Source organism: Microtus pennsylvanicus, chromosome 1 (genome assembly GCF_037038515.1).
Source record: "Microtus pennsylvanicus isolate mMicPen1 chromosome 1, mMicPen1.hap1, whole genome shotgun sequence".
NCBI lineage: Eukaryota > Metazoa > Chordata > Mammalia > Rodentia > Cricetidae > Microtus > Microtus pennsylvanicus.
The window spans coordinates 137,735,498-137,758,291 of record NC_134579.1 but is presented as its reverse complement, the minus strand read 5'-3'; the positions used below and the strand labels follow the sequence as shown (position 1 = coordinate 137,758,291).

Below are 22,794 nucleotides of genomic sequence, written 5' to 3'. Positions count from 1 at the left end.
TATTCCCAAATATTGTCTATAAGTGTGTATTTACATTTAAAGGGGGATATGCTATAGAGATTTGCATTGGTATGTATCTTGGTTTATTGATACAAAATTAAGGTCAGTTTTGTTTATGTATTTCTGCTCTTGATTGAGGAATTGTATTTGTGAAATTCATTAAAAATATGATATATAACCAAGAAATACAGGTTAATATAATAATCAATTATAATAGTCAAGTGTGTAGTCACGTTAGGTTTTCTAGATATATAGAGATATATTTCAGTTAGATAGGTATTCTTCAACTCTTTCAGAGACCTTCAGAATATGACATTTAAAATGTTTAAGAACTTAAGACTTTTCATGACAATGAGACATGTCTGCTTCTGGAAGCACCAATTACTTCGGGAGGAAGATAGGCATCCAAGAGGCTTTTTATGGAGTTGGTTAGCCATTTTGGAAAAAAACTGCTCTTGCCTGGACTGCTTGACTGAACATGCAGGACCCACAGAGAAATGACTGCTGAACTTGCCTAAAGGTGAGATGATCCTTCAGGGTTCCTGCTACATGAAAGTCTGCCAAACATTCTGCAAGACACAAAAAATGTGATGAACAAGCTGCCAATATAGATTGAACTGTCTTTGAAATTTCCTGCTTCATGGAAAAGTCTGCTGTAAACTATGGGCCTATGAGCTGAAGATTGGATGCTCCAATGGTACAGAAGAACTTTGGGTCCAGGCAGCAAGATGTCTCTGTCAATTCCAGAGTTTTGGAAGTTGCTTACAATAAACTTCCTGTTTACTTAGGTAATATTATATCCTTCTGGAGTCTTTGATGGAGTTGAAAAATTTATAGTTAAAGTTTTTCTTAGTTATGACAAAAGATAACGTAGATATCAATATTGTAACTGTAATTCTTGCTTGATACCTGTCTTGTTATATGTAATTTTACTATATTAAAGTTAAAACCTTCATTTTTTATTTAAACAGAAAAGGGAAGGTGATGTGGGATTTACCTCTGTATGCTGTGCTTACCATTAATGAATAAAGAAACTTCTTTGGACCTATAGCAAGGCAGAACTTATGTAGGTGGGGAAGATGAAACAGAATGCTGGGAGAAAGGAGGCAGAGTCAGAGAGATGCCATGTAGCCCCACCAGAGACAGATGCCAGAACTTTAGCTGGTAAGCCACAGCCATGCGACCATATACAGATTAATAGAAATGGGTTAAATTAATTTGTAAGAGTTAGCCAATAAGAAGCTAGAGCTAATGGGCTAAGCAGTGATTTAATTAATACAATTTCTGTGTGATTATTTTGAGTCTAAAGTAACAGGGATGCTGGGAACCAACAAGCAGCCTCCTCCAACACTTTGTCAAATCAGAAAAACTTGTGCCATTCCAAAACCCTCCCTACTACTTCCTGTGTCTCTCTATCTCTCCCAGATGCCCTCTCATATCCTAATATTACTTTCTTCAACTAGTTGCTAACTCTACCTCCTGACTCAAGGTTAGTTGAAATTAATTAATGCAAATGCAAACTCAGGATTCACAGTATGATTGAATATTGTGTGTATGTACCACATTTTCATTATCACTCATAAGTTGATGGATCTTGATGGATCTCAAGAGTGGTTTCCATGTTCTAGCTATTGTGAATAGAGTGAATAGCAATGAGCATGGGTGTATAGGTCTCTCTGCTGTGGGATCGAGAGTCCTTTGAGTGTATGCCCAGGACCGACATAGCTGGATCATATGAAAGCTCTGTTCTTAGTTTTTGAGGAAATCTACCCTGATTTCTAGAGTAAACGCCCACTAGTTATATTAGTGTATTGGGCAGTGAGTTGCAACTCTTGGATTTTAGAGGGGACACATGCAAACAATTGCAAACTGTATACCTTGCCCATTTGTTTGCTTATTTGAAATGGCCTTACCATGTGGCTCAATTTGGAATGGAATTCCCAATCCTTCTGCCTCAGTCTCCCATGTGCCAGTATTCCAGGTATGCATTACAGTGTCCAGTGCCTTTTTGGCATCTTTACCTTCTTTCTATGTTGTTGATTATTTTGGTTTATAGATAAGGATGTTAGTCCTTATTGGTCTTTTTTTGTTGTTGTTAAAGGGTGGGACAATGAAATAGATTCACATGTAGTTCAGGCTGGCCTCAAACTCCCTATGTAGTTCCTCTTATCTCCACCTCCAAAGTGAATGGATTAAAGCATGCACCATGACACCTAGGTTCCTCGTGAGTCTTATAATTGTGTGTGTGTGTGTGTGTGTTTACTAGGGATTAAACCCAGAACATTATGGGTCAGAGGCAAGGATGCTACTAATGAGCTACATTCCCAGCTAAGTTCAGTTTCTCTTTTTTCGTCTCCAAATGTATGCCAATGTGTATGCAGAGGCCAGAAAAGAATTCAGGGTTTTCATCAATGACTCTCCACCTTACTGCTTCATCACAGGACTTCCCACTGAACTGGAAGATCATCATTTCAGACAGACTTGCCGGCCAAGGAGAAAGTTCTTGGGATCAAATTGCCTCTATCACCCAATGAACATACAGTCATGCTTGGCTCTTTATGTGATTGATGGGGTTCAAATTCAAAAGCTCATCATGCTTATGAGGCAAATGTTCTTGCCTATTGAACCATTCATTACCCCAGCTACCAGATTCCCTAATGTTTACCTTTCTCTCAACTTCTTAAAATATGAAAGTCTTCTCTGTACTTCAAGCTTTTCTCACTCTGACCTTCACATCTGTCTCTTCATGTTCTTGGGCTTAGCAGAAAAGAGTGTAAAGACAGAGAGGGACAAAACTCATCCTAACTCCTGAATTACAGGGAGTGCCAGATACGTTGTGTTCAGGTCCCCAAGACTTAAGGCCCTGCTCTCTAACTTGTCTTTGAACAAGGCTAGCTCAGAGTTGAAACTATGGTTTATGATTGACTCACTAAAACTACAAATTAGGAATTGTTGATGTCTCAAATCAGGTGCAGAATCAATAAAGCCAGAAGCAGGGTCAAATTCCCTGAGAAGGTCTGAAGCCACCCTGTCCTCACAAGTCGGCCTACAATTTGTTTAATGATTAAAATGAAGTGGATTTATCTTTTCCAACTGAACTTTGTGTGAACCGATTTTCCTTAAACTCGTTCTTACTCATTTGATGTGAGGTATAATGACTGAGGCCGCTAGTGTGGCAAACAGAGAGATCCAGACTCTGATGTTGACTGCGGAGTTTTCCAAGTTGATGACCTCAGCTTCTTAGAGATATTTTTGCACCTCAGAAAGGCATCAACAATCATTTTTTTAAAAAAGAAAAAACCCACTAAGCTTATTTTTTTGAAAGACAAACACACAATCCCACATACATGGAAAGACTTAGAAAGCTGAACTCATAGGTGAAGAAAACGGGCTGGCAGTGGCCCGACACTGGGAGAGTATTGGCCAAAGGATCAGAATATCAGGTTTGCCAGAGACATAAACAGATCTATTGTACAACAAGGAGGCTGTGGTTAATAACAAGGTATCATATTCTAGAAAACTACTAAGATTCGGAGTGTTCTCACATAAAATCCTTTGTGACACAATATTATCTAATTTCCCTGATTTAGCCATTCTACAACATATAATATGTCAAAACATTGTGCTGCACACCTTAAATGTATCTGGTTGCTATTTGTCAATTTAAAAAGAGGTCTTACATAGGAGAGAAAGTAGAATGCATGTTCTATGAACACAGAAGTAGGGCTCCTAGGAGGATGACCAGGGGAATGGGTTGGGGAGAGGGAAGGGCTGGGTAATGACAGAGGAGCAACCAAAACCGAGTGTCTATGAAAGTGCTGTGCGGATCCCTTTATGGTGAGGGCTAATTACATTGATTTTTCAGTCTAAACATAAAAAATGTGGCAAATATCATTTTAAAATTTCAAGACATCAGAAGATACCATGGTCCTACTTCAAGGGGTGGGTGGGCTACAGGAAGGTGCCCACCGAGAGACCAAGTGATATGGTCTCAGCTCCCAGAGAAGACACCGATCACCATGACAAAAAGATGAAGAGCCTCAAGTAGTGGCATATGTAGATGTATGATATATATATATACATATCATTATGCATATATCATAAGTCATATATGTGTGTAACAACAATTAATGAGAAAAGAGGATGTGAATTGAAAGAGAGCCAGGGTGCATGGGCAGGTTTGGATGGAGGAAAGGGAATGGGAGGAAGTGTCGCCATTATATTATCATCTCAAAAAGAAAAGAAAAAGTGGGAGTGGGGGGAGGAGCGGACAGCTGAAGGACTCACAGAAATCAAAGCAGAAACAAAGGCCGCCAGAGCTGATGAAGACCCACCTGCAGGTGATGAGAATCATGTATGGGAAACCAGCTACCCAGTCCTAGGGTGCAAGCTGTTCCAGTCAAACAGCAAGCTCAAAACCAAAGAAAACAGATGAAGAATGAACAGAATTCAGAACTCACGGAGCCAAGTAAGGAACTGTCATCTCCTTATTTCTGACAGCGAAGGTGAAAATGCAAACACTTTGGATTGGTTTTCTTTGACAACATTGAGGTCTTTTTAAAAAAATAATAATTCCCTGTGTTTCTAAAAGTAACATTTACCTGCCATGTACAGGTTCCTTACAGGAAACCAAGAAAATAGAAAAACCCATTCATGAAATAAGACCTGTCTCCATCCACCGCTGGCCCACTGGCTGGAAGTACTAGACACGGCTGTTAGTGGTTTGTTATTTTCATGTATGGGTATGTATATATGTAAATTATATACATATATTTTTTAAAACTTGGATTATTAGATAAATACAAATCAATTCTTCCAGGCTGTTTCCATGCTGTGTGTTCATCAAACCATCTCTGCATGCACTCCGCCACATATCCTGTGGTTTTCCTGGCCAAGGGTGAACAACCAGACAGAAAGGAGCTGGACTTCCTCTCCCCTGCACACAGTTTCGGCCAACACTCCCCACAATTGTCCCTGATCCTTGTCATAACCATGAAATCCGGAATGCAAACATTTTCCTTCTCTGACCACAGCCTTTTGTTCTCCAGGCTCACTAGCCACCTGGCTACCATCAGCCTGGGGGCATCGGTGGTGGTGTGCTCTGGTTGGCCAGGTCATGGTTGGTTAATGAACCAAGGAATGCAAAGGGAATAAAGGTGAAGTGTCTCTCTTATTGAGGTACACTTGTTCTTGCCTAGTTCTGGAGTTATGGGGTTTAGGATAATAGGGTATGGGTTTAAGAATCATAAGTGTTTAGGGAAAATTTCTGATGTGTCATTAAAAAAAACAGAAATAAAAAATTAAACAATAAAACAAAACCTCAGACAGCAGACAGGGCTACAAGAAGTACGGAACTTAGAGACACATAGGCCAGTGCAGACACAACTCTCATTAGTATAAACCCCAAAGTAAACTGCCACCACCTTAGCTTTCCTTAAGATCTTCATTGGGAAATGGTTTGATATTTGATAGAAGCAGTGGTTGTATAACATGGTGAATGTATTAAATGCCACTGAACTTTCCTCTAGGAACGTGTAGTTCCTATGTTATGTCATCTCAATTTAAAATAAAAGGAGAGATGCTGAGGAGACAGCCCAGCTGGTAAAGGGTGTGTTGTGTAAGCATGGGATCCCTGCCCCCACATCAAAAGCCAGGCATGGTGGCACACACCTGCACCCCATTCTGTTCTATTCCTCTCCCAGTGTTGGGGTTGGGAGAGATGGATCCAGGAGGGCCCCTGAGCCTCATTAGCCACACGGGCTAGCCGAGTTGGTGAGCTCTGGGTTCAGCAAAAAATATCTCAGGTCTTAATGTGGAGAGTAATTGAAGAAGACACATTGACCTCTGTTCTCCACGTGTGCACACATGCACACGTACACACTCAACAACAGCAGCAGCAGCAGCAGCAACAACAACAACAATAATGGAAAGGCTCATGTTGTACAGGATTATAGGTTTCAGGTACATTTGGGAGGAGCCTTTTTTTTTTCTCCTGAGAGTTTTGGGTCAGAGGGTGAGGAGCAGGCAGGAAGTTAACAGATGACATTAAAAGTGAGTAGGGGCAGGGTGGGGGAGGGGTAGCCGTCAAGCATCCATTCTGTTTCACTCCTCTCATGTCTGAGACCTGGCTTGAGTGTGAAATGAGTCTACTAGAGTTTGTCTTCTCCCTTCTCCCTGGAGAACCCAGGGCTGTCCTGGGAACCCCTTCCCAAGCCTCAGTCCTAAGTGGTCCGTTATTACAAGTAATAAGAAAGAATAATAGGAACATCTAAGACTGATTCCTCTGTGTTTGCTCTGCTTCAAGATCCCTGGCAGTGACTTGGTCTGGTTTGTCAGGCTGACCCAAGCTAAACCCATCATGCCCTGCCTCCAACCTGACCTTGTTCTGTGTCTTCAAATCTAAATGACGCACTCCCCGCTGTCACCCACATAGGCAGGATGTAAGGAAGTAACGGTGAATTGTCCCTCCTCGGCCTTTCTCCAGGCAGGTTCCATCCCCACGTGCACATCAGGATACCTGAAGCACACACTCCCTCACTTGACAATCTTCACTATTATCCTATCCCAGAAAACTGAAGAATCTTCCTCAACACAAATGTGACCATCTTTTTACTCTCATTGGACATCTTCTTTACTCCCTGTTGCTTCAAGACGAACCCCAGGCTCCTCAGTACGTTACCTAAAGCACCATGTGACCTGGCTTTCACGTGCGGCCCAGGTCTTGGCGTCAATACAATCTTGTATCTCTAATTTCACTCAGCCATGCATGTAGGTCCCTCGTGAATGCTGCTGCTTCTGTCTGGAACGCTATCTCCTAACTTTGTCTACTCTCCCAGAAGACATCCCAACTTCTCCTTCTGGTGGCCTTCCGTAAACACACAAGGTTGAGTCCGTTGCCATTTCTGGCTTCCTACAGACAACTATGTCTTCCCTATTCAGCCTGATCCCCTGTGGCTTCCCTCCATGTCACCATCCGTTCTAGCCTGTCACTGGTGACCCTTCAGTGAGGCCGGGTCCGAGGCCTGTGAACACCCCTGTACCCCCCAGCACAGAACTGACACCGTTCCGTGAGCACTAGTTCAATGACTACTGAAAATGTTGACTGGTATAAAGATGTTGGAGGCGATATTCCAGGAAGGAATCTTTGAGAGAATTTCTGAGTATATTCAGTGGGAAGTAAAGAGTCTTGGGGATCTAGGATACACATGTCCCAAGACTCTTTGTCTTGATCATGGTGTCTTATCACAGCAACAGAATAGTAACTAATACACACATGTTGCAACATGCATTCCCACAGAGACCCCAAACATGTGCTCAAGATAATTCACACAGTAGAATGTGTAAACAAAGCTTGTCAGGGCAGAAGTACCTGTCATAACTTACTAGTAAAAATGATCATAACATGAAGACATCCATAAACACAGAGGCACTCTTGGGGATAAGGAGGGAAGACAGACATCAAGGCAAAATCCTGGGCAGGCTCCAGCTCCATCCAGAACAGTCTGAACATCTAATAATAATTTATGCTTGCTCAAAAATTGCCCAAAGAGCACCAGCCCTCCAGGATAAACTTCCTGTTCAGAGCTTCAGGGATGGAAGGACAGTAATGTTTGACTTCAGTATAGAAGTATTGGGGATGGAGGTTTCTCAAACACCCTCCTCTGGTCCTGGAGGCACTCACAACAAGACAGGCTATTGCTATAGTTCTGCTTCTCCCCCATAACTAGATGTTAGGACCCTGTTGCTGAAGACACCGCCAATTTTGGCTGCAGGACATAGAGAGATCAATCTTGAACTGACCAGGAAATTGTCTCCTTGCCGGCTAACTTTCATAGTGCTAGAAGGTGTGGGGCAGAGAATTCTGGGGGAGAACACCTGACAATGGTCTTACACTGCTGGACCCTCTATGCTACAATGAAAACAAGAAATTTCAAAAGGCGAATTGAGGCTCAGAGTAACATCAATCCATCTCCTTTTTCTTATAGATTAATAAGATGTGATAACACTTGGATAAAACAGATAATATTTGTTGGTTTTATATATTAACTCATACATTACTACCAAGAGGTACATAAACTCAGTCCTTGAACCCCTAAAACTCATGTTGTCAATGAAGTCAGCTCTTCAAGGACACACAATAGAGAGGATTTTAGGGAGACTGGGTTGCGGGGTGGTGGAGGGTGGTGCTGCCCAGGTCAGGGTTCCATTTTGTGCCTTACCCTTGCTCTTAATCACTCAACTAGAAAGGGTAACTGAGACCCATCAAAGGGGATTTTTGGGTCACCACTAACTCTGGAAGCCTGTCTTGAGGTACTGCCACTTGCACATGTCTCTCCCAGGTGACTGTAGGCACCCATCCCTCGTTCGCGTGCCCGTGTCTCTCCCACGTGACTTCAGCTTCTGCTCTAACATTCATGTGCCCACAAAAATCAATAAGAGCAAATACACCTGATCTCTCTTGAGCTCTTTAAGCTCAGTTCCCATTCTGGCCCTCCCACCCCCACCCCCTGTACAGATCATGGGAGCTTGCCTGAACACTTGTGGTCCTTCCTGGTGCCACCCTCCAAATTGCTCCCTTTCTCCTATTCAAGTGGAAGCGGGGGCAGGGGGGAAGGAGAGGTCCAGGCTCAGGCTGGTGCAGGTGCAGGCTGGTAATAAGGATAAAGGAAAGACTGCCACCTGCCAAGCCTAGGCTAATCCCATTCCCCGCCTCTTTCTCCTCCAAAATCAACAAAGAGCTTTCTTCTCTGCCTTCTTCTCTGCCCTTCATTTCTCTCCCACAGGTCTCAGAGTCCAACAGCCTAGAATGAGATGAGCAACATACCAGACATGGGAGTTCCAGCCTCACCCACCTCCACCTGTCTAAAGCTAGGGCATCCATCAAAGCCTGCCGGTGTCCACCAGAGGTCCCTCCCAGGGCCTAGCTGAGGTCAATCTCAGCAAGTTCCTCGTGTTTCTGTCAGAACCCGCTAGAAGCAAACCCAGAGCCTGTATGATGCTGCTCTTCTGCCTTCAATTCAGGCGATTCCAGTGACAGCTTACCTCCACTCTCAAGGTCCCTCTTAGCCTAAGAGCTGATTCTACTAAAATCCCCTTGGTGCTAAGTTCAGTGCTAACTTCTTTCTGCCCTTACTGCTTCCTGGGGACAATCTCAATGCCAACCCGATCCTCCTCCCTCCTGGTCTGCTTGATACTGACATAGCAACTGCTGGCGTCTTTTCTTTTGTCCAGTGCAGATCTCAATCTCAGCACCCACCCTGTCCCCAGTTGACTCCCAGAATGAGCTGGGCCAGGCAACGAAGAGAAAAGCAAGTAGAATTACAACTCCTTTGTGATCATGGCAATCTCAGTGAGGTTGGGGTCACCACAACTCTATAATGACTAACATTCTGCAGATGTGATACATATAATCTTCCTGAGGTACAGGTTTATCAAAAGGTAACAACCCTAATTATTCTAAACAATTTTCAGTGTGGGAGAACTGTGGACTATTCCCTTCTCTGTGGCTACCCTTAGCATCCCAGGGTCCTCTTCTGTTCCCCATGCTGGATGTTTACCTAAGTCCCTCCTCTTGCTAATAACAAGCCCTAGCAATGCAGGCATCAGTCCGCTTACCACACACCCCAGTTATTACCCGCTCCATGTTCTCCTTCCACTGGCTGGGAAAAGAAGTCTAGAAAGAGAAAGCTGAAAATGTAGGCTAAGGAAGATTGTGATGGCTTTGGCTTGCAGGCTTTTCACGTATGTGACCCCCGTGCCACCCTCTGTCCTATTCTCAGTGCATCCATATATAGAACAGGGAACTTTTGTAAATTACAACAGCCACGAGCCAGTGAACCTGGTGGCCTTTCCTAAGGATCTGGATAGGAATGGGGGGTGCTTTTGTAAATTAGAACTTCTCTACTGTTTTGGTGGTTGTTATCATCATTCCTCAAGAAGATGACTGTGACCCTCAGATATTGTCTCTAGTACTGTTCAAGTTTCCTTTGAAATAGGACTCTGCTCTTCCCCACCTTTCCCAGATCCTATGTTCCTATCCTAGACTCAGGTATTTCCTTAATGGTTCTGGGTATCAAGAGATAGCCTAGGGTCAAAGCCAAAGTATATCCACACCTAGGTACAGGTGTTGACTCCAAGATCCTGCTGGGATTTCCATCTGCTTCTCCCTTATCCATTCTGGCCTCGAGATCCACCACTCATAGCCCTAAAGTCTCTCCTTTCTTAAATCCAGGACTCTCTTCATTGGGCTCCTAGATTGGGGGTAGTGGTACAGGCCTATAATCCAGCACTCGGGAGGCAGAGACAGATTTCTGTGATCTACATATTGATCTTCAGGCCAGTCAAGATTACATAGTGAGAACTTGTCTCAGACAAGGAAGAAAATGAACTTTCAAATCATAGCCATACATTCTGTTTCAAGCCAATGAGAACCCGCACTCAGAGCTCAGAAGGGTCTCCAATACAAATGTCATGAAGGATTCAGTTCTGGCTTCTGTCTACTGTCCCTTTCCTCTGTAACACAGAGCCCTGGAGTACTTCCTCCTCAGACGTCACAAATTCAGTCCACTCCCTGTTAATCCCTCATGGGCCCTCCTCCTAGATTGTTGGCTGTGTCTCAAGCTAGATGCATGACTGGAGGGGGCGGGGGGAGTAGTAGTCTGGAGGTGAAATGAGACAGTTGCATAATCAAGGCCACCTTCCACCTCAGGATGTATAAAAGCTATCTACTTCGGCCATCACCATCTGTCTGTCACCCTCATCGCCAACATGCTGGCCTCGGGACTGCTCCTGGTGACTGTGCTGGCCTTCCTCGTTGTCCTGGTCTTCATGTCTGTCTGGAAGCAGAGGAAATTTTCAGGGAAGCTGCCTCCAGGACCCACCCCACTGCCCTTCATCGGGAACTACCTTCAGCTGAACACAGAGCAGATGTACAACTCCCTCATGAAGGTGCCACTGGGCAAGACGAAGGGTAGAATGGGGGCACGGAGGATGCCCAGTTTTCATAGAGGCTTTGTGGTAGGGTATTGACATTCGGGGGTGTAATTTTAGGCTGGTAGAATTGTGAAGAGTCAGCAACCAACTCCTAGGCATGTGAGACCACATCTTGGGGCGACCCATCTGACAGCTGTTAGAACTCCAGAGAAATGAATCCCAGACCTGTCATCAAGGTGTGACCTCTTTCCTCTAACGTTGCTCATCCTCCTCCATCAGATCAGCGAACGCTATGGTCCCGTGTTCACCATCTACCTGGGGCCTCGCCGAATTGTGGTACTATGTGGACAGGAAGCAGTCAAGGAGGCTCTGGTGGATCAAGCTGAGGAATTCAGTGGGCGAGGCGAGCAGGCCACCTTTGACTGGCTCTTCAAAGGCTATGGTGAGGGGGACAAGATGCAGGGGAATGTGGCAGGGAACAATTAGAAGGCATCAGTTTCCCTGCCTCCTCCCCGACTCTTCCATCTGCATCGCTGCCTCCTGCTGGGTCAGTTCTAGGACCCATTGCATCCTAATCTTCTTGTCTCTCTCTGCCTGTGTCTCCTGACCCCTCCCCCACACCTGCCACCCACACCTCCTCTTGCACCTTGAGATTTCCCTATCTGAATCCTGCGCCTCTAACAGGCTTTCCCCCCACCTTACCCCATTCCTCTTAGCTTCTGTGATTATCTCTCTTCTTCTCGGCTGTCTTCTTCCACTGTCAGAGCATCACAGAAATCTGTCCCAACCCCACTATCCAAGCAGCAATCTCGCCTCTTCCCAGACTCTCTTTGTCCCTCTCTGCTTATTTCCCTCTCTTCCCTACCTCAATTATAAATCTTTCACAACTGTATCCACCCCCAAATCTCCACAGTCTCCCTTCTCTAGCCTCTGCCCTGTCCCTCTGTCTCTGCGCCTCTGGCATCTGTCCTCCTTCTTGCTACTGTCCTCTAACTCGCTCCTGGGGAACAGCGCACGGGTGGTCAGTAGTCAGCCACATCCCTCTTCTCTGACCTCTTCCCGCCGCTCACTCTCCTTTCCAGGCGTTGCCTTCAGCAGCGGGGAGCGCGCTAAGCAGCTGCGGCGCTTCTCCATCGCCACACTGCGGGACTTCGGTGTGGGCAAGCGTGGCATCGAGGAGCGCATCCAAGAGGAGGCAGGCTTTCTCCTGGAGGCATTCAGGAAGACAAATGGTAAGCAGAGCTCCGCAAGTTCCCAGGACCGACCAAGGGGAAGACACCCTTGGAAAAACAGTACCAAGATCAAGGATGGCAACTAAGCTAGGGAAGAGCGTCCTGGTCCCGCTGTCCGGTTTTGGCGGAGTTAGCGGACTCAGCCAGGCAGCCAATGCTCATTTTGAATTCTCTAATACTAAGTATCTGTTGCTATTACCCGGTGGAAGCCCTTTTCCTGGATCCAATATCTCTCTCTCCGTCCTCCTCCTTACCTACAGGTGCTCTCATTGACCCTACCTTCTACCTGAGCAGAACCGTTTCCAACGTCATTAGCTCCATCGTTTTCGGGGACCGCTTTGACTATGAGGACAAAGAGTTCCTGTCATTGCTGAGGATGATGCTGGGAAGCTTCCAGTTCACAGCTACCTCCACCGGGCAGGTAACCTGTTTCACCATCTCCACATCACAGCTGCCAGCTCACTCCAAAAACTGCCAGCCTCCTACCAGCAGGTACCTTCAAAGCAGCCCAGCAATTGCGCCTGAACTGATGTCAATACGGAGTCTCTACAGCTGCGCCTGAAATCAGAGCCAGCAGTACACACATTACACATGGAGGGGGGTGTGATGAGGAGAGGAGGAGAGAGCGGAAACGCTATCTCAGCAGGGCGGACATTACCATGACAATTCATTTTAACTCTCTAACCAAGGTCGCTACCGGGAGCCCTGCTGAAAGCACTAGTCCCCTTCAGTTCCCGAGTGCCTGATGCTGCAAAATCCAGGTCACTCAAAGCATGCGCCATCTGCAAAATGTACAGAGCCAGTCCACTGAACTTTATAGATGAGTGTTCTTTACTCAGCCACGGAAATGCCTAAACCCCTGCATCTCTAAGCAAAATTTCTGTACAGACTGTCCCTCAAACACCCCGGTTGAGGGTCCTGCTGCACAGCTCACTCACACATCTAAGTGGGGTCCTCCGTGCAGCCATTTGAATAGCAATGCAGGTGAACATGAGAATATCCCCCACTACTTTAAAATATCTATTTTTAATTTTTTTGGACAAGTATATATTGTGTACTGAGCCTATTCACCCCATATCCCCACCTTCCCCTTTCTCAGACCTCCTCCTCCTTTAGTCCTCTTTCGTCTCATTCCAAGTGATACACATATATACATATATGCATAGATATGTGCACATACGATTTAATGTATATATACCACAAATGAAAAAGATATATGAGTTCTCTCTCTCTAAGACTGCTTAAATTTGCTTAATACAGCTATCTCCAAGTGGACCCACTTTCCTGAAAACGCCATAGCTTTGTTTTAATGGCTGAAGAATATTTCAGTTGTCTATATGGATCACACTTTCCTTCTCCATTACGCTGCTTTTGGACAGTTAGGTTGATTGCATAGTTTAGCTATTGTGACTATCCAGCACTCCCTGAATGTTGGAAAGCCTCTTAGAACTCACCAATCCAAACCCCATTAGTGTATGAATAGCTGTCCCCAGCTGAAGTCACCAATCTCCTAAGCATCTACATAGGTAACCCCTACCCAACCTCCTAAACATCTACATAGGTAACTCCTACCCAACCTCCTAAGCATCTACATAGGTAACTCCTGCCCAACCTCCTAAACATCAACATAGGTAACTCCTACCCAACCACCTAAACATCAACATAGGTAACTCCTACCCAACCTCCTAAACATCTACATAGGTAACTCCTATCCAACCTCCTAAACATCTGCATAGATAACTCCTACCCAACCTCCTAAACATCTACATAGGTAACCCCTACCCAATGTCTGGATGCCTCCCACCCCAGTCTCACCTGAACACCCCAAACCTGCATGTGTTCCCAAAGCCATTTCACTTAAAACCTTGGACAATAGCCCTCAGGCTTAAGCTGTAAGAATTCTGTTGCCACACAACTCCACCTGGTGCCTAAACTCCTAGACAGGTGATGTGAGCATCTCTCATCCTAAGACAGATGTCACATTTATTGGGTTTTGTCTAGTGACAGCTGCCTTGGTTTCTCATCCCCTTCCCACCATCAGCTCTACGAAATGTTCTCTTCAGTGATGAAGCACCTGCCAGGACCACAGCAACAGGCCTTTAAGGAACTGCAGGGGCTGGAGGACTTCATAACCAAGAAGGTGGAACAGAACCAGAGTACCCTGGATCCCAATTCCCCAAGGGACTTCATTGACTCCTTCCTCATCCGCATGCGGGAGGTAAACCCAGGAACAAAGTCAAGTAGGGTGAAATCAGGGACAGGGACGAGGGAGTTGAGGACCACTCATGGGTTTCCTCGCTATAATCCTCATTCGACATCACTGTTCCATCTGCTACCCCTTGTTCTCAGTAGAGTGTACAGGTTGAGAGAGCAGCCAGTGCACAAGGCTGCCATGTTCCAGGCATTGTTTTAAAGGCTTAGTTTTATTCATGTGTTTAGTACCCACAACTCTTGAGCGAGGTTTTGTTTTGCCTCCCATTCTACAAATGAGAAGGCTGCAGCCTGTGAATATAGGTGACCTTCTGATATCAGAGCAAGAAGGCCATGAATCCTACCTCACTGACTAGGCCATGAATCCTACCTCACTGACTAGGGCCGGTGCTTTCAGCTAACACACCATTTGCCTTTGCCTGTCCTCATGGTCATTTACATCTGTGTGACCTGAGCTTTCTTGGGATCTTTTTCTACCTGTTCGGAACAGATATAGAGATTTTGCCATTGTTGGTTTTGAGACATCTTTCTATGTAGACCTGACTGGCCTGAAATTTGCTGTGTAGGCCAGGCTAGCCTAAAACCTGTGGCTGTCTTCCTGGGTCTGCTTTCTGGAGTGTGTGGTGTCTGACCAAGATGAAACTTCCTGTACTCTGAAGTGCTAAGGACTGAGAGGTGGAATTCCTCTAGGAAATATTAAGGATTGTAATTAAGAAATAAGATCCTGTTGCCTAAAACTCATTGTCTGAGGGCTGGAGAAGTGGCTCAATGGTTATGAGCACTGACTGCTCTTCCAGATGACCTGGGTTCAATTCCCAGCACCCACATGACAGCTCACAGCTGTCTGTAACTCCAGTTACAGGGGACCCAACACCAAGGCATGTTAAATAAAAACTGACAACCAAATTGGTCATTAAAGATCAGACAATCTACTAAGTCCTGAATGACAGAAGAGCTCTGGATTAGGGTACTGGATCTCTTCCAAAGGTCTGGAACCTGGACAGAAGCTGGCATAACCAGAATGCCCCTTCTCTCCTTAGGTCTGGGTCAAAGAGAAGTGAATTAGGGCAGGGAAAGGGGGTAAAACAGAAGGGTACGAAGAGCATACGAAGTGGGTTGGACTTGAATTCTTCCCTCCCTGCAGGAGAAGAAGAACCCCAATACAGAGTTCTATATGAAGAACTTAGTGTTGACGACACTGAACCTCTTCTTTGCTGGTACAGAGACTGTCAGCACCACCCTTCGCTATGGCTTTCTGTTGCTCATGAAGCACCCAGATGTGGAGGGTAAGGGTCAAAACATGCTTCTCTGATCTTCCACACTATTCCCAACCTCTCTCAAGAAACTAGACTCTCAGATAGCTACTCCCTTCTCTGCAGAGACAGAGAGAAGCTGGTGGGCACCAGCCTCTAGTTGTTGAATCAACTGGTGTGTTGCTCAACTGAACCTCAACAGACCCACTTCCCTGTCCCCAAGACCCTGCCTAAATCTTCTTCCTCACAATTCTCACATAGTTCTGGTATGACCCAGTTAACATGAACCTCATCCAACAATGCCTATGACTCGCAGGTACTGAAAATGATTGACAGTGTCATACACTGTTTCATAGCCTCCATCCAGTTCTACACTTTTGCACTATCATTCTTAGGGTAAGGTTCTTAGACTCCTAAACACACGCCTCTTCTTCTCAGCCAAAGTCCAAGAGGAGATTGACAGGGTGATTGGCAAGAACCGGCAGCCCAAATATGAGGACCGCTTCAAGATGCCCTACACGGAGGCTGTCATCCATGAGATCCAGAGATTTGGAGACATGATCCCCATGGGCCTGGCTCGCAGGGTCACCAAGGACACCAAGTTCCGGGACTTCCTTATCCCCAAGGTTCTAACTCACCCAACCTATTGTAATCTCCAGCCTTCTTCATGGCCCTGCAAACCCTCCTCCTCATTAGAAGCCACCCAGCCCTCTCTCACTCTCTCAGTGATAGGCTCTCTCTGCCACCACACCCCTCCAGCCTCCTACACAGAGTCTCCTATATCTTGGGTCTCCCCCCCCCCCAGAATTTCTGAACCAGAAGTTTCAACTCCATGCCTCTCAATCATCAAATCTCAAGACATAAACTCAATTCACCTAGATCTCCTATCAGAGACAGAAGTGACATGTCTGCCATGGATCCTGTTTAGGGGTACATAAATCCAATACCCTTCAGTTCTTGACTTGAGAGACATGAAGCTCATATCCTTCAACCTCCCACCACAGACTCCATGTCAGCCATTCATCCTGTGTCCTATAACATGAGCCCCACATCTCCTGTCTCAAGGATGATGACCTCACATTCCTCAAAGCCTCTTCAACTCCCATACATTATATTTATGTCACCCCTATGGGCCAACAGGACACCCATCCAAATCTATTTTATCAATCAAACCTTCCTCCTCCACAGGGCACTGAAGTGTTTCCTATGCTGGGCTCTGTGCTGAGGGACCCCAAGTTCTTCTCCAACCCCAAAGACTTCAACCCAAATCACTTCCTGGATGACAAGGGGCAGTTTAAGAAGAGTGAGGCATTTGTACCCTTTTCCATAGGTAAGAGGGCACTGTCTAGTGCCAGGCCACTGCTCACACCAACAGAGATAACTCATCCGTATCTCTCCATCTTGGAAGATTCTCTTGGGTCAAACCCTCAGTCAGTTGGCTGCAACTCTCATATTTTACAAGCCTATGCATCTGAACCCTGGAGAAGTGATGGTCAAGCTGTAGTGATAGATTAGGGGAAATGAAGTCTCAAACTAAATCAGAGGTCTCTCTCAGGTCACACAACCAGTTCTTAGAAAGATGTGGCAGCTGCCTGTGGTGGCATTCACCTTTAATCCCAGCACTCCGGAGGCAGACAAAGGCAGAGACTGGGAAAGCTTAGTGATTTCAAGGGCAGCCTTGTCTACAGAGTGAGTTCTTGGACAGCCGGGGCTGTTAGACAGAGAGGCCCTGTCTCAAAATATCAAGAAGAAAAAGAAAAGAAGGAAGGGAGGGAGAAAGGAAGGAGGGAAGAAAGGAAATATGTGGCTACATGGCAGCCATACTGGAGAGCGCCTCTGTAGGGAAGGCAACCCACATTTCTTATTATTACAGCCTGGTGAGGATCAGCTTACCACAAGTACAAGGAAAACTGAGGCTCAGAGATTAAAGCCTTCTTTAAAGGTCTCAGCCCTTCCTTTCACAGAGAATACAGCCAAGGATTTGCTATGAGAGTGACATCAAGAACTGGCTTCACCCTCCCTGTCTCCTCTCTTTAGGAAAACGGTACTGCTTCGGAGAAGGACTGGCTAGAATGGAGCTCTTTCTCTTCCTCACAAACATCCTGCAGAATTTCCGCTTCAGGTCCCCACAGGCACCCCAGGATATTGATGTGTCCCCTAGACTCGTGGGCTTTGCCACAATTCCACCAAACTACACCATGAGTTTCTTGTCCCGTTGAGCCAGCGCTGAATAAGGGTAAAGGGAAGGATGGAAACCAGGCTAGTTGGGGGTTGGGACTTAGAAAAGATCAGAGAAACAGGAGAAAGAGAGGACATGATAGACTTGCTGAAGACAGACTGCCATTTCAAAGGTAGAGCGGGAGAAAGGGGAAATTGATACTATGTTGTGAACAGTAATAACAATATATCAATAAAAGTAGACATTATTTATAGAATAAGTATTTTTGTCAAGTTTATGCTTGAGAGTTTTGTGATCATAACACTCACAAATGCCTGGGAAGGGGAGAGAATTCATGTCTGTTTTAATAGTGAGGCGCGTTCTTGACCTTATAGTGTTTCCTTAGTCTAAGATTACTGAAGTCTCACCAATTCCAAGAGCTCAGTAATACTTGGATGAATATCTGTGTGCATTGGCCTTGGGCAGACTTTCAAATATCACCACACATCAGATAAAACAAGAGCTCAATCTGTTGCCACATCATCCTGCCCAGAGGTATTTCAGAACTTCAGATGGGCCACCAACGCGGTTTCACCATCAACTCACCCACACTTTGATCTACTTTTGAAGAACTGGTTACCAGGGCATCATCATCCAAGCCTTGCTGGTTAAAGTCATTGTGTTTGATTCAGAATCCATCTGGAGAACTGGAATCAGGCCTATTAATGAGGTCCATGGTGGAGAAAGACATTTTCAGAGGTGGCCAGGAAAACTTAGGGTCAGCACACTGACATGAGTGTGTGCTGATTCATGGATGTGTGTGTAAGTGCACATTGCAGGATTTCCTTGGGATGCACACGACCACATCTTCTGCCATGAGTTAGTTTCCAAAGGCTGAGTGTTTGCTTACCAACCTGGGATCAGAACCAGTAAAGAGTTTTAGAAGCTTGTGCTCCAGTGGCACTAGAATAAATCTGCTGAGTGGACAGCTGAGCAATGCACAGCCTCGATGTCAGTGGATACACCAGCTGCTCCTCTTTTCTTATTTTTAGGATGTCAGTATCAGGCAGACCCAGGAGGGAATGGAGGAATCAGGGTATTGAGATGGCATCTTTGGGAACTGCTTTGCAAGCCCTCCCTGGTGGCAAACTCCAATTCTACATGCTGCAGATGGTTCCTGGGGGACTGATGGAGGAAGGAAGAGAGTGGGAAAAGATGGTTCAGTTGGAAAAGTGTTTGCCAAGCAATCACAATGACCTGACTTTGGATCCTCAGCACCCATCAAAAGTCAGGCCTGGTGGCACATGCTTGTCACCCTAATGCTGGGAGGGGGTTGAAGACAGCCCAGTCCAACTAGATCATGAACTCTTAATTTAATCAGAGATCCTGTCTAAAAAACAACAAAACAACAAAGTAGAGAGAGACTGGAGAAGACACACAGTGTTGTCCTCTGGGCTCTACATGAGTGCCCACACACCTGCATGCACATACATAAATGTATGCACACACAGAGGAGAGAGCGGCTAGTTCAATGTTAGCAATGAGACACACCCTTAGGGGAAGGGACAGTGGCTAGCAAGTCTTTGTCTGAAAGGGAGAAAGGAAAAAAAACTAATAAACCCTGTAATGTTGGGAAAAATGTTAGAACTCATGAAGACATGACCCAGTTTACAGAGACAAGGTGTACTGTGTCCAACCATGTTCTGCTCAATAGCAGAGAGTGCACATCCTGCTGAAGCCTGCCTGGAACATTCTTTGTAATAAGCCAATTGTTAAGGTATAGAACCTTCACTTTGTTAATATTAGGGTAACCAGAGTAGCTCTGATGAACAAGGTGACATGTAGCCAGAAATCAATAGCAAAGTTAAACCACAAAAACCACAAGGATAGGGAAATGAAGCAATATGCTTGTTAATTTTTTCTTTCACTGAAGAATATAAATTATACATATTAGGGGCTGGAGACATCTTAGTGGCTGTAAGCAGAGGATGGCTTCTAAAGAAAGCTCAGATTCTTTTTAAAATTTCCCATGGGTCAGAAAGATTCATCACACTGAGATTTTTTCTTTTTTTAAATTTTATAAATCATTTCTTTTATTTTTGAGATTATAATATTCTAACACCATTTCCACCTTCCCTTTCCTCCCTCCAAACCCTCACATCCACAACACCAACGAAGAAGCCATAGTCCAAAAATATAAAGAGGAGATGAAAAACTTAGGGGGAAAGGAGAAGCAAGGAGGTGACTCAGCAAACAAAAAGAAATTTTCCCTCCAACCTGAGTACCTAGAAGGAGGTGACAGGAGCTCAAAGTACCCTAGAGACTACAGGCACCCAGCTGAGCACAGACTGATGGCCCTACCTTCAGGAGGGAGCCATAGTTCTCATAGTCTTTAAATCTTGCATGGAAGTTTGCTCTGAAAGCGATTTTTCTTGCATAACAAGCTAGCTTTAGGGAAGAAACAAATCATTGTCTCACAGAGTGGTGTGTGTTCAGGAGCTCCCTTGACGTCTGTCATTAAGGACTAAACTACTCTGGGAGGCAGGGATGGGTAGAGACAGGGCTTACTGAAAAGTCACAATTCTGCATCCTGCAGACAGGGCTCCAAATGGTCCCAAAAGACAGTTATGAGGGAAATGATTGGCCACAAACCTGCTAAGTGTCGTCATGGGCATCATTGCCTGGGGGAAGCAGTGTGGACAATGGCTTCAGTTTCTGTGGGAAGTAACCATACTTGTCCCCTAAGGTCAGGTATGAAGAGGGCCTGGGCAGGGCCACGGTTCCGTTCATGGGACTCCCGAGAGTTCTGGACCACAAAGCAGAGCTTCTTTCCTCTGCTCTGAGCTGTTCTGAATCATGCCACATCCTCATTCGGTTTGTGTCACCAAGGCCTCTCATTTGGGAAGTAAAGAAAGGAGAGAGTTGGGTTTTTTTGTTTTTATTTCCCAGGGGTGGAAGGAGGAGCTCCCTTCTTATCTTCCATGACTCCTTGCAGCTAAGGGAACTTTTCTTCTTGATGGACAGACAGTAAGAGAGAAAGGAAGATTGTATATTACACAAGTGAAGAGAGAGACTCTGGAGACGGAAGGAGACTAGAGGTGGCGAGGAGGAGGAAAGAGAAACAAGGTTAATGAGGGATAAATGCGGTCAAATGCATAATATACTTAAAATGAATAGTCTTTATAAAACCAGAAACTATGGGTAATTAATATACACCATCTAAAAATTCAGTAGTAAGACTGAGGAGATGTTGGCAACTGATGGCTGCTGGGAAAAGAAGAGTTGGTATTCATTAAGAAGATGGCAGCAGATAGCCCAAGCATTTCCTAAGGCTTAGATCTAGCTGAAAGACAAAATATTGTCCTCAAATACAAGGCAGAGAGTTCCCTGGAGGATAAGGCTGTCTTTTCACAAGTCTCTGGGGTCTGTGAAACTGCATGTCTGCTGTCCATGTGACCTCACTCTGGAATTCTCTCAAAGGGTAAAGGCCATATTCAGCATGGCCTGGGTCTGAAAAAGCCTGGGATAAAACCGGACTCGCTGAACATAGCGGACAATGAGGACTACTGAGAACTCAAGAACAATGGCAGTGGGTTTTTGATCCTACTGCACATACTGGCTTTGTGGGAGCCTAGGCAGTTTGGATGCTCACCTTACTAGACCTGGATGGAGGTGGGTGGTCCTTGGACTTCCCACAGGGCAGGGAACCCTGATTGCTCTTTGGGCTGACGAGGGAGGGGGACTTGATTGGGGGAGGGGGAGGGAAATGGGAGGCGGTGGCGGGGAAGAGACAGAAATCTTTAATAAATAAATAAATTTTAAAAAAAAGATATGAAGTCATTGCTCTGAGCAATGACATTAAGGACAGAAGCAGAAAGGGCTCAATTGGGAAGGAGGAGTTAGGACAAAAGCATAGGCTATCCGAGGCAACTCATGAAGATGCAATAGAGGGACCACCACAGATTGGCCTGAAGATGAGGCCACCCATCTAGGTACTTCATCCTCTTACGTAATGGCCATCAGCTGTTCACATATCTTATCAGGTCCCCGGGTCATCACATCAACAGTGACAGAGAAAATGCAGGAGAGAGGTCCCAGGTTCATTATAGCATAGTGACTGTTCCTGGTACCCAGCTAGTGTGTGGTCCTGCTGTCCCCCCTGCTGCCCTTCCTGTTTTGAAAATACTGGGTAAAGAAAGGGTGATGAAGAATAGCTGGCCCAGAAAGCTTGGGTTCTGGCTGCATTTCATGACCTTCTTCTCTCTCAAACGTTTGAGCTGTGCCATATCCTCATGCTTGCTTGTGCGCGCGCACACACACACACACACACACACACACACACACACACACACATCAAATGAGAAACATCCATCAAGAACAAGAATAAGAGGAGGGACCAGAGGAACCAGAGCAATCAGGGACACCCAGAGAACACGGCCCACAGAATCAATTGATAGGAACTCATGGGGCTCACAGAGATCAGGGAGCCTATAGGGCTCTCTTCCCCTGAATATACATTATGCCTGAGTAGCTTGGTGTTCTTGTGAACAGCTAACAGTGAGAGTGAGGGCAGTTGCTGACTCGTCTGCCTACATATGGAACCCTTTTCCCACTGGGCTGCCTCATCCAGTCTTGATGTGATGGTGTATGCCGGTCTTAACGGAGCACATTGTGCTGAGTTTGGTTAATGTCCCTGGGAGGCCTGTTCTTTTCTGAGGGGAAATGGAGGGGGCATGGATCTGAGGGAAAGGATAGAAGGGAGGTTGGAGGGAAGGGGAGGGGAAGGAAGGGGAGGAAAAGGGAGGGGAGGGGAGAGGAGGGGAGGGGAAGGGAGGAGAGGGAAGTAGCAACTTCGTTCAGAATGGAATATATAAAAGAATAAAATAATTAGACTCAGAGGTATGATGTAACCAACATACGAACCTTGCAAACTTCCTTAAGGGTCTGGGCAGTAATCCATGGAGAATCTGTAAGTTAGAAACCTTGAATATTTAGGCCCTTTATGCCA

The 22,794-nt window shown here is 45.5% G+C and overlaps 1 protein-coding gene across 1 annotated transcript; it reads left to right on the top strand.

Annotated features, from left to right (window-relative positions):
- The first annotated feature begins 10,755 nt into the window (after nt 1-10,755).
- LOC142841464 (cytochrome P450 2A3) lies at nt 10,756-17,862 on the top strand. The gene is made up of 9 exons (XM_075958344.1): nt 10,756-10,947; nt 11,212-11,374; nt 12,015-12,164; nt 12,425-12,585; nt 14,206-14,382; nt 15,520-15,661; nt 16,067-16,254; nt 16,817-16,958; nt 17,666-17,862. Exons 1-9 carry the CDS (start codon nt 10,768-10,770, stop codon nt 17,845-17,847), a joined length of 1,485 nt encoding a protein of 494 aa, XP_075814459.1. The 5' UTR covers nt 10,756-10,767; the 3' UTR covers nt 17,848-17,862.
- Nucleotides 17,863-22,794: the final 4,932 nt, after the last annotated feature.